Raw genomic sequence first — 21,426 nt, 5'->3', positions numbered from 1 at the left:
GAGTTTATAATTCTTAGCCAGTCTTGCTGTGTATAACTTGTTAAACTGTCATCTCACATAACTTTAAAGTACATTGACGTCTCATAACAAACACTTGTTTATGACAAAGAGGTTATTAACAATAAATCAGCCTAATGAGCATCTAGTTCTACTTTTGATTGCGTCTTGTAAGGCAAACTTAGACCATTTTAGAGCTCTTCTGTGAAGGGTGAAACAGGATGTCTTCCTTATTTGGAAGGATTTAATCAGCCTCTAGTGTTATAAGGCATAATCTTTCATCCTGTCTAAGAATCAGAGCTTAGAAATGTTAAATGGAGATGTTTTGATGCTAGCTTTCATAAAGTGACTGAACTTTACCACCACAGAATTTTCATAGAAACTGTTGTGATATTGACTGAATGGGAAGGAGTCTGTGAGGGTCTTTGCAGAAGAGTATACTCTTTCTTCAAAGGAATAAGAAATGATGATGGGAAGCCGTATAGGAATGTACTTAGGAATCTTAGCTTTCAAAATAAATTGGTGATTATTGAAATGCATGCTCTGTGCGGGGGTTAAGATTGAACTATGCTTTTTGTCTTGGTAACCTTATCAAATAATACATACAAATAAGTTCAAAATTCTGGCCCTTTCTGAAATGTGCTTTGAGTTCAGAGTGAGGTTCAAGCTCAAGTGGAATAGTGAAGAGTAGAAGCTGATTTGCAGCACTGTCAGGAATTGATTTAGGGCACTTTCCACCTTTTACTCTTCTGACAGATGAGGTAGAAGGAAGTAAGCTATACTAGCTGCGAGGGGACAAGATGATAGCTTTTATTGATAGTCTGCTAATGTGAATTATATAAGCAGAAGTCTTTTTGACAAATAGTGTTTTGATGTATTGTTGGAACTGAAAACCTGTTTTTAATTTGTCTCTCAAGATAGGCAACTTCCTCTTTCCCTTAAGTTATGTGGCTGTTAAGATTCTCCTTGGTAAAATTCAGGTTAAACTAAATTAGCTTCTCTGTGAATGTTAAGGAGATTAAAGTGGCTATCTTTAGTTGGCTGTATATGTCTTGGTTCAGAGTGAAAGCATATGTATGTACAGGGAGTTAGAAGCAATTCAAGCATAGAACTTTGTTCTCATAGGAGAGAAAAGAGACGTAGGAAAGAACAAATACTAAATCAGCAGATAATGATTTCTTAACAAGTCCAAAGTGACATCTTCAGGAGAAGATGAGCATGCTGTTTTTTTCATCAGCTGTTCAGAGGATGCTGGGGAAAAACCTTGTATGTAAAAAAACAGATCATATCAGTAGTAATATAACAGTACACTGGAGGTATTAAATGTCATCCACAATAGGACGCTTGACAGGTTGATTTTCTTCTAGCTAAATTTTATTCCAAGTTTTCTTCTAGCTCTTATTCACTTCAGGCTACTTACTTTAAAGCAGTAGATGAAATGAAATAGCAGTGAGACTGAATGATTCTGGGTTTTGTTCAAAGTTCTTTGACTTTGTTCTTTCATTTGAAGTTACTGCTAATAGTAGCTATAAAGTTAGATTTCTCTAGTTAGGAAAAAAGCTGTGAGTTTGCCTCTTGTCAGGGTATTATGTAAACCATCTTACCTGAAAACCGAAACAAAAAAGGGTAGTGACCTTCTAACAAGCTGCATGTTGACACAGTTAGATTTGGTTGCATTTAATGTCTCATTCATAAATTTCATTCATTAATTTTTCATTATTCTAATGGTCTTCATGATCGTTTGCTGAACTCCATTTCTGAACAGAAGTAGGGGTGGTATTTTGTTAGGAACTTGAACTATTCTCTTTATTCTTTAATGTTGGTATGTTGCCAACAGATTATGTTCATGCTTGCGTAAATAGGGTTAGCATAGATCCAGTAATCCAGCACTGTGGCTCCATTAAGCTTTGGTGTGGATTTATAAATATTTATTTATAAAAATATATTACAGTAACTTCTGCAATGCTGTGCAAAAGCACTGATTCCGTAAGTGGAATCTTAAAGTTCGTTACAGCAGTAGTCAGGTAGACTTGCTGGTGTTAGAACAGACTGAGACTGCCAGAATCCCTTGCATGTCACAAATCCCATTCCCAGTAAAAGTTTAGGAAAGCCTTTCAGGTGCTTTCCTCACAACAAAATCACTACTCTCTTAAACTAAAGACACTTTCATAGGACAGCTGTCTGGCCAGGCAAGGCCTTCTGCTGTATTTCCATTTAGTTGCATGTGAATGTTTGTATCAGAGTCTGTGCAAACTTAACTATGTCTGGGTAATACTTTTCCTGTAGGAGACCTGCTATCCAAAAAAAAAAAAGATGTGAGTTGCTTCTGTGAGTTAACTTACACTTTGACTAGTTTTGTTAGCCTTCTGTCTCCCAGTTTGCTTTACAGTTTTTGAAATACAGTTACTTATGTCAGAAGATATTAATAAGTCTTTTATGTAAGCGTTAATACTGAGATGGACTCTGCATGGTCAGTGTGAAACATAACTTGTTCTTGTTCCCTTCTCTGACAGGCAAAAAGCAAGATGGAGCTGTTGAGAACCGCAACAAAGGTAAATACAGTTTCTATGATCCTCTCTTTTAAGTACTTATTTTCTAAGTGCATACAGTGACAACATTCTTCAGTATGAAAATGCTTATTGCATCCTTACATTCAAAGTACCTAGGTTAAACACAGTCTAAGTAAATCTGCCTTAAAAAATGATTAAATGAACTTGGTAGTCTTAAGTAAACATTTCTAAAGTTTATTTCTGTGGTATCTAGCTATGTTTTAAAGTATTCAAGGATGTTATGCTATCTCTGAATATCAGGTACTACAGAACACTTGTGCTAAGCTGCCTGATATAATCAGACTCTATGTGTACTATTGATTTCGGGGATACTAGAATGTCTAAATCCTATTTGTTTGTAACTTATAGCTAAAGCTCAAGATGGTGCAGCTATGGAAATGCAGCCACTGAAGAGTGAGGATGGTGTGGATGGAGATGAAAAAGACAAGAAGAGATCAAATTTGCCAAAGAAAGAAAAATCTGTTCTCCAAGGCAAACTTACAAAGCTTGCAGTTCAGATTGGCAAAGCAGGTATGCCTTACCAGTACTCTTTTTGCTGATGCCTCACGTTTGCATGAGAAGATAAGCTGATCAAGGCTAGCTACTGAAGTGAAGTGTAAAATTCAAATACATGTAAGTGTGCCATCATGCTTAAGCGTGCTGATGGCTTATTTCTTTTGCTCTTTTTCTTGTGCTATCTTAAGTGTGCCACTCAGCTTGTTAACTTTAGTTCTAATTTGTCTTCCCAGTTATTCCAATTTCATTCAACATTGTGCTTACCAGCCATATTTACTCCCAGCTTCAGCAGGAAGTAAGGTATGAAGAGATACCTGCTTTCTCTGCTGAGTAAGTCATCAGTACAGTCATGGAAGGCTTGCTGAACTCTTTTAATTGTTATTCTGCGTAGTCAATTTACTTTACATAATGGTCTCTCCTGTTCATAACTAGATCTATGCTTTTCAGTTAATTGGAAAAAAAAATCACCTATGATTTATAGGCTCTTAAGTGAAATTCATGAGGAAATACTTGTGTTGAAAGTCAGTATACCTCTGAGAACTATCTCCATGTTTTCTGAATTGCTTGTTTAAATTCTGAATTGTATCTTCTACAAAAGGAGAAATGTTTGCCCCTTGACTTATCCAGAATCTGTATTGTCAAACATTTGAACTATTTTTCTGAAAACTTTTTGTTCTCTTTTTAACAAGGTTTGTTGATGTCTGCAATCACAGTCATTATCCTTGTGTTGTATTTTGTAATCGATACCTTCTGGGTTCAGAAGCGACCTTGGCTTGCTGAATGTACACCAATTTATATTCAGTACTTTGTGAAGTTCTTCATTATTGGAGTTACAGTCTTGGTGGTGGCAGTACCAGAAGGTCTTCCGCTTGCAGTCACCATATCATTGGCTTATTCTGTTAAGGTAAGTGGATAGATGGGGAGCAGATTTTAAAGACAAACCCGTTAAGTAAAGACTTGTAAGCAGTGCTAGTCCTTTACTTGTCTAGTCGTCACTCTCTTAGCTGAACAGTTAGATTCCCAGTTTGTATAAAGTTTGACACTGGCATCTTTGAAATATAAATCTTATGGTAAGTCTGTCGCATAGCTTACTTACTTCCTTCTTCGAGTATGCGGAAACAACAGACTTGAGCCAATAGAGTCCCACTTTTCTTGTGAAGTATATTTTAACGTTGTGTTTGGTAAAGCTCAGTCTGTATCCGTGTGCTGTATACTATTTTCTTATTAGTCTGTGAGTTGTAACAGTAGTTGGTCTGACATGCAGATGTGGGCAAAATAGGTTGCTCTGTTTAGGAGCTCTTAGGTCAAGCTGATGCTTACCGTGACATGATAGACATAGGGGAATCCTTACAGCAACCAGCCAGAGAACTTAGCTTAAAAGATGAGCATGTTCTGAAACTGCTGTCTGAAACTGAACCCCCTAAATGAGAATTTCAAAAATGGGGAGTGAACGTTATGGCTGGCTATTAACTGCTTTTATTTTCTTAGAAAATGATGAGAGACAATAACTTGGTGAGACATCTGGATGCATGTGAAACAATGGGTAATGCAACAGCTATTTGCTCAGATAAAACGGGAACATTGACTATGAACAGGATGACAGTGGTCCAAGCTTACATCAGTGAAAAGCATTACAAAAAAATTCCAGCACCAGAAGCTATTCCAGAGAATATCATGGCTTACCTTGTCACAGGAATTTCTGTTAATTGTGCTTATACTTCCAAAATACTGGTAAGTACACTTCTTCATTCTAGCTAAAGCAACTAAACATCTTCAAAAGATGAAAATGGTCTGGTTGCCACATGGCAGTCAGTTAAGTACAAGTGTGTGGCAGAAAACTGTATAAAGTGTTTTGTATTTACTGTGAATTACTTAATTTAAGGCTGAACTTAAAGAACTGTTTTGAATTGATGATTGAAAGGTACGTTTTCTTTCCTTGTAAGTTGATAAGTTTTTTTTTAATTTTGTTTTTATAAGGAGAGCTTTTTATTTGGAAGACATCATAGTTTGATTTGAGTGCTACTTCAAAGTCGACATTTAAGGGTAGCATAGGATTACCAAAATGTGAAGGAAAAATGCAGGTACAGATAAGTTTGGATATTTATTTCAGATACTATTAGTACAAATCCGTAGGCTGAGAACAGAAGCAGAACCACAGTCTAAAAGTCACTTGTCAGCCAACAAAGACTGAACCTCCACAGGAATTTTTTTGGTAGCAGTTGAGGGGACGCATCAAGACCACAAGTACCTATCTCAGTGGAATGAGTTCCAGTATTTGAGAAGTTTCGTAGTCCAATTCCTAAAGATCTTTTTATAGAAATAAAAAGTACCTATGTATAGACTGACAAAGTCTCTTGAACAGGTGCTCTAGATCCTTCATTTTTGCACCAGTATGCCACTGTCTGGGGAGCACATTAAACTAAACATTTTAGAACTTAGCATTCAGCAAAACACAAGATGTTGTAGCTCTTAACAATGAAAATAGATCCCTGCCTTACGACTAATACAGTTGTGATTGAGATATTTGAGGCCTGGTCTGGCAGAATAAGTACTGCTTTTTTTTCCTACAAACTACAATGTGATGTTACATATATATATATGCTCAGAAATATCTTCAGAAAAGTATTCTTTTATGTATGACTCCACATTTCTGAGATAAGAAGTCATTCTGCTATTAAAGGGCTGAAAACTAAAGAGATTTCAGAAACACTTTGAACAGGACATTGCCTGGAAAACAGAACTTGTAGTGAGGCTTAAGAAGCTTAAAGACTTAAGTCTCTTCCATAGAAGGCTACAGGTGATGTGTTCATAGTATATCATTAAGGAAGAACTGTTATAGGAGAGAATACATTAATTTAGCAGAAATAGTGGCATTCGGTATTTTAAAGACAGTTTTGTTAAACTTAATTGTACTTCTAAATTGCAAAATTATTCAGGGATACAGTACACCCAAGTGATCCAGACAGTTATTTCAAGCAGTGGAAACTAACTAGAAAGGAAAGTCAGCTCTGCATTTCATATAGACTTCATAGGTGATTTTTGAGCCTGAGAAATTTATTGAAAGACTAAACAGGTGCAGAAGTCACTTATGAAAGCCAGTAAGTAGCGTGAGCTTATGACTCATAGGAATTTATAGATTAACCATTGCAAAAGTGAAACTTCCCAACTCAGAGCTGAACTTAGACTTGGTTTCCTTGTTTTCAAAATGCTGTACTTCAGTGGTTCCTAAGTTAACATTCTAATCAGTGAAGATTATTGTTTTTCTTGCAGCCTCCTGAGAAAGAAGGTGGTCTACCACGTCATGTTGGAAACAAAACTGAATGTGCCTTGCTGGGTTTTCTTTTGGATTTAAAACGTGATTATCAGGATGTACGGAATGAGATACCAGAAGAGAAGTTGCACAAAGTGTACACCTTCAACTCTGTCAGAAAATCTATGAGTACTGTGTTAAAAAACTCTGATGGCAGTTTCCGAATATTCAGTAAAGGTGCCTCTGAGATAGTTCTTAAAAAGTAAGGGTAACTACTATTGTACTTTAGTACTTCTAATTTGACTAAACTTTGTGAGACTGTGAATTGCTACACAACATTATGCTGTAGTCTGCAAGTTATTTCTGTAGCTGTGTTTATGAACAAGTGCAACAGTCCTTTACCCTTGAAATAGCTGCTAGCTTCCTGTCTTGTGCCCCTTGATTATCTGACTTTATGCACTAAAATGGGAAGGAGCACTTGAATTACTTTAAATCTAATGCACTGGAAGGTATAAAGCGGAAGTACAGCTCTTCAGTGTGAATCTGGTACAGGAAAGCCTAATTGTCTAGTTAAACCATCTTAATTTTAAGTGTGGAAGTCCTGGCAGCCGATCCGTTTAAACTCTGTCTAGGGTTTGGTGCCTTTGCAAAAGATTACTTTCAGCTTCAAATGACAGTGTGAATTGGTGTCAAAGCTGATTACTTTAATAAAAGATTGAATCTTGACTAAGAGAGAAAGTTAATTGTTCTTTTAGAATGACAAAGCAAGTTGTCATTTCCTTACTTGTCTGCCCATTTCCAGAGGCTTTTGTTTTAGTGGCTAGTCTGTTAATGAGAGATGTATCATCGCTGGAACAATCCTTAGTGTGAAGCAAGCTGTGGTAACTCCTTAGCAGGCTCGGGGAGAAGGCATGTGTACATTATGTTATGTTTGGAAGCACTAGTTGTAACCGGTCTGTTTTTGGTCCTGGCTTCAGGCTCTTTCTAGTCTTAACACGTGCCATCTTAACTTGCTTTCTACCAGGCCCCAGGATCACCACGTAGGGGCATACAAATACACTAAAGAGAAAAGATAATTTTTCTCCTCCATCAGCTTAGTGCTCACAGCAAAATGTCAGTCTTTCGAGGACTTTCTAGTTCCTTTTGATACAGAACTTTAAAATAATTTGTATCCAAATCTTAGCTAGATTTTAAGGCAAGCTTCATTAGTAAGTATGCCTACACATGCATTGCTTCTACCTTCAGGAATATTTTATATTTTATTTTGTTGTTAAGCAATTGAACTTTAGAATATGCTAGAACTCATTCAACCCTGACTCATGCGATTCATTTGGCCTCACATCTGAGATAACAAATAGTGATATCTAAGAAAGAACGAGAAAATACGTAGTGATTTACTGGAGTAGCCATAAACCTGAAACTCTATCTGAGAAAATCTTAGCCGTTTTCTTTATCTCCTGTCTGTTCAATGAAAGAAGTTAATTATAGAGCTCATAACATGGCTTGCCAGTTGTGCTGCACATTCTTCACTGTCACAGAGATGACTACCGAGCAGTGAAAAAAACATGAATATAAGTATATATATTTTTAAAATAATATAAATGAGTCACCTGCAAGTGTAGAAGAAATGCTGCAAAACTTTTCAGTTTTTCTTCTTTATTTACACTCATGTCTCAAGTCAAGTATTTTAACTAAAACTTGCTTCAGTCTTCACATAAAGCTTACTGATTTCCATGTAGTCATCTCTGTATACTTGGGATTACTCATGAGCCCTGTGACTCGTGATAATGCAAGATATACGCAGTGGTTGCTGACATTTGAACGGGTAACCCAAATCGATGACAGACTTCAAATTTCAGTTGTAATGAAGTTGCCTATCAGATCTGTTAGGTGTTTTCAAAATGTCATAAATCCTTGGCTTTTTTTCAGTGTCACGTTAGTACTGATTTGTGAAATAAGCTCTTATGGCTTTCTTTCATGGCAGGACTTTGGTAAAGACTCAAAGGAACAAAATTAAATTTATTGTTAAAAGCAGTTGGTAGTGTTAGATTTGTGACGTTATTATTGGTAAAGTATGTATGCTCTCTAGGAAAGCAATGACATTTATGGACTAAAGAAACAGACTAAAAGAACATGACTGGAAACACTAGAGTATGTTATTTTGAGCCTAGTCTCTTTAATTTTTTTTACATCAGCTTGAAGTATTTGTTTTTCATTTAGTGCTTTACATTTAAGAACTGCCAAATTGTCTCAGAATTGGTAATGTACATGTTGATTATTTTGTAAACCTTACTACTCTCAAGGATAGCATTGGTTCTTCATACCACGCGAGTTTGCTTTTAGTTCTGTGAGTTTAGTGCTGAGGCACTGTGTGCATGTTTTGGAAGCCTACTGTATTTCTGAGACATGCAACTGCTAAAAGCAGGACTATTTTGTTGAGCTTGAAACTAGATTAACTGACACAGCTAGTGCATTCACTACATTTAAGTACAATGAGAAATGGTTACTTCTGGGAGGTAATTAACTTTGTTTCCATAATTTACAGAGCATTATTTTCATCCCAGGACAACCATCTCAGTTAACAGCTAGCATGTTTTGCAGTTAGGAAGAGATTAAGTGCATATGGAGAAGATTATCTGCTAGTGTGTCTGTCTGAAAGAGTAAAGCTTATGGAAACTTAAACAAGTGGACTTATAAGCTACTTTCCACAAAAGACTGAACTTTGGTAAACATCTGTTAACTTTTAAACTCTCTTTTCAGGTGCTTCAAAATACTGAGTGCTGATGGAGAACCAAAGGTATTCAGACCTAGGGACCGTGACGATATTGTAAAAACTGTAATTGAGCCAATGGCTTCTGAAGGGCTTAGAACCATTTGTTTGGCATTTAGAGACTTTCCAGCAGGGGAACCAGAGCCAGAATGGGACAATGAAAATGACATTGTTACTGGTCTGACGTGCATTGCTGTTGTTGGGATTGAAGATCCTGTGAGACCTGAGGTAGGGTCACTGAATAAGCTGTTTCTGTTTGAGGAGATCCTGGTTTATGTTGGTTTTCAGTCATGCAAAGAGTGAGTTTTGCATCTTTAACATAGTTAATAAGTGAAAATCTAATTTCTTGGGGGGAAAAGTTAATGGAGCTACAAAAGCAGATTAAAACCTTAATGACACTTATGCTGTGTTACTGAAGCTCTGTACAAACTAATGACTTAAGGCGCTTACTAAGCAGTGTCTCAGTAGATGGAACAACTGGTCTTTTTTCTTCTTTAAACTACTCGGAATATTAGGAGTATGGATTAGGATCATATTAGCCATTGTGTTTGCTGCAAGGTTCTAAAGGGGAAGAGGATTTGTCAACTGAGCTAAGGAGATCTGCTTGTGGTTGAGGTTTATGGAGGGCAGTATTTTTCAACAGTAAAAGCTTTTATGCTTTAAGGGGGACTTCGTTTTGACCCACATTAGTGTCACTTCCCAGCTGAAGTTGTGGGCTGACAAGTAGTGTGTGAGCTGTAGTTCATTTTACGTAAACATAAACGTAAAGCCTGTACTTAGTACTTCTGACTGCTACACTGTAATGTGTATCACGGGGCTTTCTGTGGTGGTTTTGCACACTGCAGTATTTGGAAAATAAAGAGGGAATAAATGGGAAAAACAAAACAAAAAATAACCATTCTTTGCCAGAATAGCCATTTGTGTGTTTTTCAGGAAAATGATTAAGGTAACTTACTTAAATTTCTTAAATGTTCCTTAGCAACAGTACTGATGTTAAAATAAGTTGTTTTGGTTTGACTTGAAGACACTTCATTCACATGTCTAGACATGTGAATTTATTCATTTATTCAGTGTTTGTATAGTCTAACTTTTGGATTTTTTTTGTTATTTTTACTTTTTACATGTAGGTACCCGATGCAATAAAAAAATGTCAGCGTGCAGGCATCACTGTACGTATGGTCACTGGTGATAACATTAATACTGCTCGTGCTATTGCATTAAAATGTGGTATTCTGAATCCTGGTGAAGACTTTCTGTGTTTGGAGGGCAAAGATTTTAATAGGAGAATACGCAATGAAAAAGGAGAGGTAAGCATACTGACTTAAGTTGGATCAGCTGTTCTGTAAAGGCTTGTAATTGTAAAATATACCTGATGGTCTTTTTACAGATAGAGCAAGAGCGAATAGATAAAATTTGGCCAAAGCTACGTGTTCTTGCAAGATCATCTCCTACTGACAAACACACTCTAGTAAAAGGTAAATAAAAATTATTTGAACTTCCAAGTAAAGTTCTATTTCTAGAGAAAAATAGGATTAGAATAGTTGTGGGTAATGCCAATGAGGGTGTCTTCATATGCCAACTGATTTTTTTTTTCTTTTTCCTTTCCTGAGAGGTAGATCATAGATGGTTCTAGTTGTGGTGTGGGTTTTTTTTGTTTGTCTGAGGATGATAAAATGGCTTTCTCTTTGAACCTCAGTCTTTGCTGTATTGTCTGTTTTGAACTCTAATACTGAGATGTCATTTTACTTTAGGTATAATTGACAGCACTATCTTTGATCAGAGGCAAGTTGTAGCAGTAACTGGTGATGGTACCAATGATGGTCCTGCACTGAAGAAAGCAGATGTTGGATTTGCTATGGTATGACTTTTTTTACTTTCAATATTTTGAGTGCTATTTTAATAAAGCACTTTATCAAATCACTTTGAAGAAGATTCAACAGCCTTACTTGTTTCATGAGCCTAATATACAGCTAATTGAAGGGCGTTAACTTCTCTCACACTTAAAACTAATTACTTTTTTTCTCAGTTTCCTGTCTTTTTTATTTGATTAAAAATGTCCTTGTGGCTTTTGCCAATGAGTAAAACTTACACTGCAGATCTTCAGTCATTTGCAAAGCAAATTTTTTTTTTTTTAAAAAAAAGACTTATTGCAAAATGTACTACTGGAATTCCTGACACTGAAAAATTCCTGAAATGAGATCAATTCAACAAAAGGCAAAACGACTTGAAGTGGTAAATAGCATACAGTGGCTTTCAGTAAACCTTATATATGATACGTTTATTCATCTATTTTTTATGAAATGATGCAGAAAAACAAGGAGACTAGGGGGACAGAAAGTACAAGCTGATGTTTAAAATGCCTTTGGAGGTGGTACAAAGGCATCTTGTACATCCTAAATTAAACACCATATTCTAGCAGCCTAGGATCTGCATTTGACTGTATGAGTTCAGAAACACGTTACTTTCTCAGTTTAAATTCTCAAACGCCCTTTGAAATGGTAGCCAAACGAAGTCCAGCAGTCCATGAAAATTAATTGCTGGGGATAAAACATTTTAGCCTAAATTTAGCATGTGTTAAGCACACTTTATTGCAGAGACCCAAGCAGCCTACAGTACCTAGGGGGGTTTTATTGTTCTTCCTGAGCTGACCTGAAGGAATTAAATAGCTGTCCTATTGTCTCCTCTCAGTTAGTAGATGAACTTTAAGAAGATGTTAAAAATTTAATACATAAATGTCTCTTCCAGAGGCAGGACTTGTGCAGTAGCTTTTTTTGTTTTGTTTTTGTCTTTATTTTCATTGTGATTTATGTATTTGTTCTGCAGACTGGCTTGTCTGTGTGGCACTAAATATTAGGAAAGTTACAGCTAAGAGTGGTAGTCCCTTCAAAATGTGATCACTGTCAACAAATAATTTAAGTTGCAACTCCTTGTGCTGTGTTGCAAATTTGGATTCAAGTTTATGTAGGTAGACTAGTGTATGTTGCTTCCCCATACAATCATAGAATCATACTTAAAGATAACTCTTAAGTGGTATGCATAGCTGTGCAGGTGACTTTTTCTTAGAAAACTGGCACATTGTAATAAGAATCATTAAATTTCCTATTGAGTTGTAGTTAGGGTATTTAAAAAAAAAAACAAAAAACCACTTCCTTTAAGCAGATATTATACTTAACTCATAAACTAAGTTGAATTTTTTAGATATGTAGGAGATTCCAGGTGCTTAAAACCTAACAATATCATTCCATTGCAATGTCATATGCAGTTATACTTAATGTCTTGTTTTTCACTGTCAGTAGTCTGCAGGAAGCTTTTGGCAGTGTACATCACTTTACCATGTAGGTACACGTGCATTTTTCTTCTCCTGGAATCCATATAGCATGTGGACTAAACTGTAGTACTGCACCATCTGGTGGCCTTTAACTTGAATTGGAAGAACTTGCACAATGTGTTTTTTATTGTCAGCTTGAGATTTCTTTATTTATTAAAATCTTTAAAGTAAAGATGAGGATTTTTCACATTTTCCATTCTGCATTAGAATGTGGAAGCAAGACTTGCTTCAGTAGAGCTTCAGGTTGTTAACATTAAAGTAGTTCTAAAGACATGGTACATTAAAATGAATGCTGATATGTTGACCAGGGATGTAATTGTTCCTACTATATACATCAGTGCATCCGGTTGCATTTCCTAGTGTTTTTCTTTTTCTACCAGGGAATTGCTGGAACAGATGTAGCTAAAGAAGCTTCTGATATTATCCTTACGGATGACAACTTCACGAGTATTGTTAAAGCAGTTATGTGGGGACGAAACGTATATGACAGCATTTCAAAGTTTCTTCAGTTCCAGCTCACAGTCAATGTAGTGGCAGTAATTGTCGCTTTTACAGGAGCATGCATAACACAGGTACGTACGTTGATAGTTACAGCTGTTGTAAATATCATGACTGACTCTCTTGAATACAACTTTCAGTTGTATGCTAGCCTGAAGAATGTAATGCTCTTCAAAATGTGCCAGTGTTTTATAATAAATGCCTTTAATAGCTGCAGTTTGTTCACTTATACTGGAGAGCTTACGTTTCTATCTTTATAGGATTCTCCGCTTAAAGCTGTGCAGATGCTGTGGGTAAATCTGATAATGGACACATTAGCTTCTCTTGCCTTGGCGACAGAACCACCCACTGAAGCTCTTCTATTGCGGAAGCCTTATGGTAGAAACAAACCTTTGATTTCTCGTACAATGATGAAGAATATTTTGGGTCATGCATTCTACCAACTCGTAGTGGTCTTTACACTCCTGTTTGCTGGTAAGAACACCGAAGCTTTGCCAAGCTGTACAGTGATGAAGTCTTAAGAACTACTTTTTTTTTTTAATTCTAGTATATGTTCTGTCTATCTGTGTATGTATATAGAGCCACCAATTTAAGCTGCTGATTAATGTCTTTTATGCACAGGTGAGAAAATTTTTGATATTGATAGTGGAAGAAACGCACCTCTGCATGCCCCTCCTTCAGAGCATTATACTATTGTCTTTAATACATTTGTAATGATGCAACTTTTTAATGAAATTAATGCCCGGAAAATTCACGGTGAAAGAAACGTTTTTGAAGGAATCTTTAACAACGCTATCTTCTGTACTATTGTTCTGGGAACATTTGTTGTGCAGGTGAGTAACTTATTGCTTACCTTGGAAACGCTCACCAACTAATGCTTATGTGGCCAGATGTTTTATTTCTGCAACGTGAAGAATCAGCGATGTCACACTATTAAAAAATAAATAAATTATGAAAACTAATAGCTTTCAAGTCTTGCTTGACAAGGTCTCCAGGTAGGACCTCTCTGAAATTGTCAAAATCAAATGTTGAACTTATTTAGTTACGTATTTACGTAGTTATTTACATATTTAGTTTTTGAATTTTCTTGTCCCCCTATGTGATCCCAGTGTTCCAGTCTTGACAGGTTTTAAAGAGGCTGTATGTTCCTCTTACAGAAATCAGTTGTCTGTATTGATGCTGTTGCTTTAGGTCTTATTTTGGCATGAAACACTGATGTCTGGGGACCTTTAGTTGATGCATCTAGGTAGATTTGTAAGAGCTGGCTGGTTAAATCTCTGCTTACTAACAAGATGAATTAAATTATCTGTAATAGATCAGACTAACATCCCGGTGTTGAGAAACACCGAGTCAAAATCTAATAAAAGGAAATAGTTGACACAATATTTTTTACCTTCAAATTAGCCTTCATGATTAATTAATCAATACTAATAACAGTGAAATAACCAACAACTCAATTTTTATATTCTTACGATTTTTTTTTTTTTTTTTTAGTTTTTTACAGTTTATTTTGGTCATAAGTAATCTAAGGTGTAGGATGAAGCTTAACCTTACAATTCCTTGAAGTTAACCAAACGTATAACAGTTCAAGCAATGCAAATGTATGCACCTCTACTTTAAAGTTGGTTCACTTAATCCACTTTTAAATTTCTTCAGGAGAATCTTTTTCAAAAGCTACATCTATTTTTAGAGTCATAAGTGCAGCGGACTTGTTTTGCAACAAATCCAAATACATAGAAATTATTGCTGCCTGCAATTATGTTCCCTTTATCAGGGATTCATAAGGGACTTACCTTCCCATATAAGTTAGCGCTGTGTTTTTTTCAGTGTCTTATTCTTTGTTAATAAAATAAGATACTCCTGGGCTTTCCAGTGTCAGGAGCCCTATTTAATGGCTGATACCGTCTCCTTTTGACACTTGCCCTGCTGCTTGAATGTTTATTCTCCAGGGCAGCGTTCCATGCATATAGTTCCTATTCAGTGGGATACCTTGCTCATTAGGGCCTGTGCAGCTTGTTGTAGTAGGTAAGTCAGTGGGAATGCATTTAACCTGGCTTTCAGATTTCAGCCCTTCATCATAGTTTGACATATAAACTCTCATGCCTAAGACTGGGATATGTAGTAATATTCTGTTGAATGATTTCTGAAATGTGTGTGTTTTGGGTATCTAAGACTTGCATTAATAGAAGATCATTAGTTAACTTGGATCATTAATTAACTTGGTTCTGAGATGACTGAACTAAATTTGTAGCATCAAGTACATGCTGTAAATGTTAAACAGAGGGGAAAAAGTGTAAGCAGAAAGAAGCAAAAACCATTTTTTTTCTTTTTGTGTACCATTTGAAGAATAAATTCTTAAAATACTGAGAAAATTGCTTAGATTTGGAAATACAGCTCAAGCTGCTGAAATGGTAGAAGTGTGTGCTGAATGAGATAGTAAATCCAGTTTTTTAATGCAGAGTTGTCTATGATGATCTCGAAGCTTTAGGGAGTTTTCTAGTAATGAATCACTGATACGTGTTTAATGGTATTGCTCTTCACAGATAATTATCGTGCAGTTTGGTGGAAAACCGTTCAGTTGCTCAAAACTCTCAATTGAACAGTGGCTGTGGTCTGTTTTCCTGGGCATGGGAACACTACTCTGGGGCCAGGTAAAAGAGGTTTTTTCCAAATGTCAAATCTACTTCTGTTAATGAATTTATATTTTCCATGTAAAGCATTTTACCTTAAGCATTCTGATCTTTGATGTGGACTACATAAATCTGTGGAAATTAACAGTAAATGCTGCCTAAAATTACCTGGTTTAATAGCTAGTAAGTCTGCAGTTAGACATTCCTTACTATGACTTGGTTGATTAGTTAGTTATAAGTCGTAACTAGATACTATGTCTGGTTTAGGACAGTTAGGAGGAAATTTTTCACTCAGAGAGTGGTGACACACTGGAACAGGTTGCCCAAGGAGGTTGTGGATGTCCCATCCGTGGAGACATTCAAGGCCAAGCTGGATGTGGCTCTGGGCAGCCTGGTCTAGTGGTTGGTGACCCTGCACATAGCAGGGGTGTTGAAACTAGATGATCATTATGGCCCTCTTCAACCCAGGCCATTCTATGATTCTGTATTTATGTTCAGTAATTTTTAACTAGAAGCAGCTGTAGTTGCTTTTAAGTATGAAATTGTCTTCAGCCAGATAAACACTAGAAAAGCTTCTGTAAGAACATAAGGCAATTAATATGCTAATGTTTCAATATATTTAATGTGGTGTTGAATGATTTTCTTGAAAAATGGGAATTGTTATATGTGCTAGTCTTTTTGTTTAAAGATATCCTAGAGTAGCAAGAAATGCAGCAAAACTCAAAAGTTTTCTCTTTAAAATTCTTCATTTGCATAATTATGAAATATACTTTTAAGCTTACTGCTTTTTGATTATTTTCTTCCTTAGAGTTTCTTTGCTATTACGCATACAACAGTACTTGCAAGCTTATTTACATGAAACTTTAGAACTCTGTAGTTTCTCATTAGTTAATGACATGGTTGTCTAAATTCTTCATACCACATGAAGAATTTTCCAGTACAGTTTCTTCTCTTCTAATTTGTAAATAATACCTTTTCAGGGTGAATTTTAGTTGTAAATAAATACATAATTGCATATTCTAAATGTGGGTATAAACTTTTTTAAGGTTTTTGGAAAACTGATTATTTTTTAAAAAAATTGAATAAAGTCATTCTGAGGTTTAAAAGTAGCCTCAAATAGAGTCATGGTAGCTTGAAATACCTTTGATCCAAAGCATCCTGGAAGGGCCGAGCTTCCCTGCTGCAGTTCATGCTGCTCTAGCATCTGATCATAGTGAAAGAGCTTTTGACTTTCTGCTAATAGTAGAAACTGAATCATAGTAATGATGTCAGTATGAAAGGCAGTTTATCTTGCTTTTGGAGCAGTCTTTTTCCTCTGCAGCTTCTGAAATGGTCTTCTAGATTAATGATGCTCAAGGAAAGCAGGCTTGGAACTGATGTGGATCTGCTAGATGGGATGTATCAAAAGATGATTCTCCTTCACTACATAGTTCAACAGAATAGCCCTGAAGGTGGGGATGAAAAGGAAAGCCGGAAAAGACATATATAGCTTCTCTTTAGCTTCAGCTAGATTAATTAATTAAAAATAAGTAGCAATTTAATACAAACAACTAGCAATTTAGTAGTTTGATATAAGGGTTTTGGAAACATCACTGACCTTGCAAGTGGATCAATACTGCTCAGGTGACAAAAGAATGCCTGCCTCTTCTATATTTCTGAATAAGCTGTGGCTACTTCTAATGAAATGTTGTTGAGGTTGTAAGAAGACTTAAGAGTTGTGCAGCTATTCAGCTGGAGTTATGGCTCTACATTGATACCATTTATCCCATTTACATCTTATTTTTTTCAACTTTGCTAATCATGTGTACAGGATATTATGTTAAGGTGTCTGTTGTTATTATGTTCATTCTTTTTTTTTTTCTTCCCTTAAAATAATAATTCTGATTCATACTTCTTATTCGCTGTTAGTTGATTTCAACAATTCCAACTAGCCGCTTGAAATTCCTTAAGGAAGCTGGTCATGGCACACAAAAGGAAGAGATTCCTGAAGAAGAGCTAGCAGAAGATGTGGAGGAGATTGATCACGCTGAGCGAGAATTACGTCGTGGTCAGATCTTGTGGTTTAGGGGCCTAAACAGAATACAAACTCAGGTATGGTCTTGGAAAAGGTAGGATGCGGTGCGTGTTAGGAGAGAAATCACTCCTCTCCGTCCCCAGTCCTTTGACTAAGGTGGCAGTTTTAAATGGTGTGGATGAGACTCTTGAGGGGATATGGATGACTGTACTGTCCCTCAGGGTTCTCTGTTTTCTTCTATTCTAAATTCAACTCTTACCTGTGTATCTACTGTATTTAAAAAAAAAGTGCCTTTTTCTTTACTTTTTGTGTGCTGTAGATGGGGATGGTCCTCTCTTGTTCTCTCTCTTTCTCTCTCTCTCTTGCTGAGCAAGCTGTCACAATCTCTGATTCCTTGCAGATGGATGTAGTGAATGCTTTCCAGAGTGGAAGTACCATTCAGGGGGCTCTAAGGCGGCAACCCTCCATCGCCAGCCAGCACCATGATGTAACAAATATTTCTACCCCTACACATGTAGTGTTTTCCTCTACTACTGCTTCTACTACTGTGGGGTGTGAGTGTGTGTTCCTAAAGTGCATGAAGTTAACATTTCCTGATTCACATACCTAACGTTTCTCATTTTCTCCTTAGTACTTAAACTCATCGTTCAGGCTTTTCATAGAGCTTTTTCACAAAATGGAGTCCTCAAGACTTTTTTTTCTTAGAGGGCTGAGAACAGGTGGAACAATTGCAACAAAAGACTTTCACTTTAAAGCTGTGAGCCTGCACATCCTGTGCCTTCATCCATTCGTGTACAGAGGAATGTTTAGGAGAAAACAGGAAAACTGGTGTAAATTTTCGAGTATATGCCTCGAAAGTCACCTTATATGGGTGACTTCTGTTGAATAAGCAAACTGATTAAGTGTATAATCATAGACCTAGTTCAGCTGTCTTGCACTACGCACAGCACAAATGATGCTTGAAAAGGTGAAGAAACGGATGGAAAAGCAATGGTGTTTTAAAAATAAGAATGTAGTTAGAACACGGAGCACTAAATGCATTTTCTTTGTAGCTTGTGAGGAACTTCTGAGTCTCTGCTTTCTGTGGACTTTTTTTTTTTTTTTACTGAATAACACAACTTTCTCAACATCAGGATTCAGGTGGCGAGACAAGGCTTCTTAAATACATACAGGTCAGAAGAAACATAGCTCATGAAAAAGAAGAAGGGCTTAAGCACTAAGTAGTGAAACTTTTGTTCACATTTGAAGGGTTTCTTTTCCTTTCTAGGTTCTTCAGACAGCAGTTCATAAGCCATCAGTAACAGTACAGTTCTTGCCTCACCTCAATTCTGCCCTCTTTATATTGTGCTCTAAGTGGCATTTCAGTTTCAGCCTTCCTCTTTGTAGAAGCTAGAGATTTAATTACTCATATGTAGGCTTAAATTATGGAGTCTGAAGATGTGTAACAGTTGTAGATATTAGCTCTCAGTATTCAACTATTGTTGAAATAATTTTCCATCTTAGTTACATATTATATGTTTAACTGCCCTCTCTAACTTTCTATAGACCAATTAAATAATTGTTTTTTAAAAATAACTGTGAGAAAGCTTCTTTTCCCCACCCCTGCCCTGCTTTTTAAGCTTTCAGATTACCAAGTGGATGAAGACCCTTAATTTCAGGAGCTGCCTTAAATGTTCTCTTCCAATTTCTTTATTTTTATGGGTTTTTTTTACATGGACAGAATTTCTGTGTTAGCTTGCACAAGCTAACTTGTTCTCCCTTGGCAACAGATACTTCCCTACCCTGCAAGTGAGTAGTACTGAGAAGCTTAGCTCACAAATTTGCATGCCTGAAGCACACAAAATGAAAAGTAGATTTAACAGTAAGGTTATGCAGGATTGCATCTCCTACTTAAAATGGTAATGAGTAACCTGTATCCCTAACTACACTCAAGAACATTAATTAGACATTGAGAACTCTCTAGAGAGCAACTTCATGCCGTGCTGTCATTTGAGCAGAACCTAATGGGTACTGCATCATCTCATTGCATCAAATGACCAATGCAGATACAAAGCTACAATAGTAAAAAAAAAAAACAACAAAAAACTAGTTTTTGAGCCTCACTATGAAATACAGCCTTCTGCTATTCCCTCTAGGAGAATGTCTTTTGATAGCTAATGTATATTAGTGGCAAACAGATACGTTTGTTCATTGTTGTCTTTTTTGGAGCTGTTAGATAGTTCACATGTACTGAGGTTGCTACTTCAAAGCAGCCGTCTGGCCAGGAAGATTTGGAGTTCTTACTGCATTCCTTGCTATTCTGGTACCTAATACAGGAAAGGCCTGATAATATAACAAATTGTCCTGTTTGCTCCTCACTTAAGCAATTTTATAGTTAGCTCTTGCATCTCATTATCTTGAATAGCTGAAAATAAAGCCTTAAAAATGCTAGATGTTTCCCTTTTAAGTGTAAGATAAAATGCTGGTAGTCTGATTCCAACCTTCATGGCCAGACTTTATGTGGGTCCTCAGTTCATAGGATCATCCAGGTCAGTTGTTTCTCTTTATGCGAATCACACTTTTATTGTGGATATTCTTATATCGTTACGATAATTACAGCTCTCCTATTAAGCTAAAAAACTGTTTTTCATAACTGCTTATGTTCTAACATACCATCTGTAAGCAATGAAAAGCTAGTTCCATGAGGCAGTTGTATTTCATTTTGTCACTGAAATCAGTGGCACAGTGCGATGCAACATGCCAAATACAGGCATTGCAAGCTTTCAGTCTGACGCTGTCACTCCTGCTAATTCACTTGGAAAGTGCCAAGAGATTTTATGAAGCACTCTGAATTTGTTTAAATCTCACATAACTTGCAAACTCTTAAAAAGTGTACTCAGTTTTTCATGTGGTAAACAGTAAAGCATTAGATGTTGCTGTAACGATTTATCTCTCAAGCACATCAACAGTATTTCCTGTCCTCTCCTCTTTGAATATTGCGTATCCTTCCTGTCCTCTTGAAGTGATTTTCATCATCAGTGGAGCTCAGCTGTATACCTGCAGTATGAAAATGTGGACTTTATAGCTTTTCAATAAAATTCTTAATGAAAGTTGGGGTGGGGATAGGGGAAACAATACCTATTTCTGGCTGTCAAAGAACGTGGTCAGAATTGATGCGGTATAGAGCTTCTCTGATAACAAACTTGACACACTGCTGCTGGGGAGTTCTTTTCTGTTTGCACGAAGAGGATGTTTGGTGTATCTTAACTCTTCTGAAGTCAACATTCCTGTCCTGCTTGACTTGACCTTCCAGCTTCATTCCTTCACCTGGAATTGCTTCTTTTTTTACTACTAAGGAACTCAACGCATCCTGTATGGGAGCAGTAATCCTGATACACTTCTCAGCTTGAAACAAGTCATCTCAGATGTCCTAAAAAATCTTTTAAAATTTGACTTACTGTTTTGTAACAGTAAGTTGCACTGTACTACAGAGTTCTGCTCTGCTTCTTATTGTACTGCGCAGGAACTTTTTGTGTACTTTCCTGAAGACTTACTCGGGTTACTTAGAGATGTTGAGTACTGAACAGGCAGAAGCTAACAGAAGCTGGAAAATGTGTTTTGATCAAAGTATTGGACAAGGGGGTCATTGGCTTTTTATTAACTACTTTATGTCAGATCAAGAATGAATCCTGAATTCATGTAGTTGGTCAGGGAAATGTGGGGCGCAGGGGGAGAGGTGTATGAGCAGGTGGCTTCATCCTTCAAATCAGAATTAGAAAAGTGTAAATTCCAGTCACCTTGGATGTGCACATTTTGTAAAATGAACTTGCACCTTTTTCCTATCCAATTTCATATCTAATTTCATTCTGAAATGTTTGTGTATGGTTTCTTTAAA

At 36.5% G+C, this 21,426-nt stretch overlaps 1 protein-coding gene across 23 annotated transcripts in view; it reads left to right on the top strand.

Moving 5' to 3' along the window:
- Positions 1 to 21,426, top strand: part of ATP2B1 (ATPase plasma membrane Ca2+ transporting 1) — a 58,402-nt gene that overhangs the window by 34,673 nt on the left and 2,303 nt on the right. For 14 of the 23 annotated variants that reach the window (XM_040701002.2, XM_040701102.2, XM_015276901.4 and 11 more), the window contains 15 exons: positions 2,511 to 2,549; positions 2,916 to 3,077; positions 3,752 to 3,966; positions 4,551 to 4,793; positions 6,333 to 6,574; positions 9,073 to 9,310; positions 10,210 to 10,389; positions 10,470 to 10,557; positions 10,834 to 10,940; positions 12,791 to 12,982; positions 13,169 to 13,382; positions 13,530 to 13,741; positions 15,452 to 15,559; positions 17,447 to 17,629; positions 17,953 to 18,039. In XM_040701002.2, the coding sequence (XP_040556936.1) occupies positions 2,511 to 2,549; positions 2,916 to 3,077; positions 3,752 to 3,966; positions 4,551 to 4,793; positions 6,333 to 6,574; positions 9,073 to 9,310; positions 10,210 to 10,389; positions 10,470 to 10,557; positions 10,834 to 10,940; positions 12,791 to 12,982; positions 13,169 to 13,382; positions 13,530 to 13,741; positions 15,452 to 15,559; positions 17,447 to 17,629; positions 17,953 to 18,039 (2,510 nt within the window). Of the gene's footprint in view, positions 1 to 2,510; positions 2,550 to 2,915; positions 3,078 to 3,751; positions 3,967 to 4,550; positions 4,794 to 6,332; positions 6,575 to 9,072; positions 9,311 to 10,209; positions 10,390 to 10,469; positions 10,558 to 10,833; positions 10,941 to 12,790; positions 12,983 to 13,168; positions 13,383 to 13,529; positions 13,742 to 15,451; positions 15,560 to 17,446; positions 17,630 to 17,952; positions 18,107 to 21,426 lie in introns of all 23 variants that reach the window. The other 9 variants (XM_040701518.2, NM_001397870.1, NM_001397873.1 and 6 more) reach the window with 3 other exon arrangements.

This window comes from Gallus gallus, chromosome 1 (genome assembly GCF_016699485.2).
Source record: "Gallus gallus isolate bGalGal1 chromosome 1, bGalGal1.mat.broiler.GRCg7b, whole genome shotgun sequence".
Classification (NCBI taxonomy): domain Eukaryota; kingdom Metazoa; phylum Chordata; class Aves; order Galliformes; family Phasianidae; genus Gallus; species Gallus gallus.
This window is presented reverse-complemented; position numbering and strand designations above follow the sequence as displayed.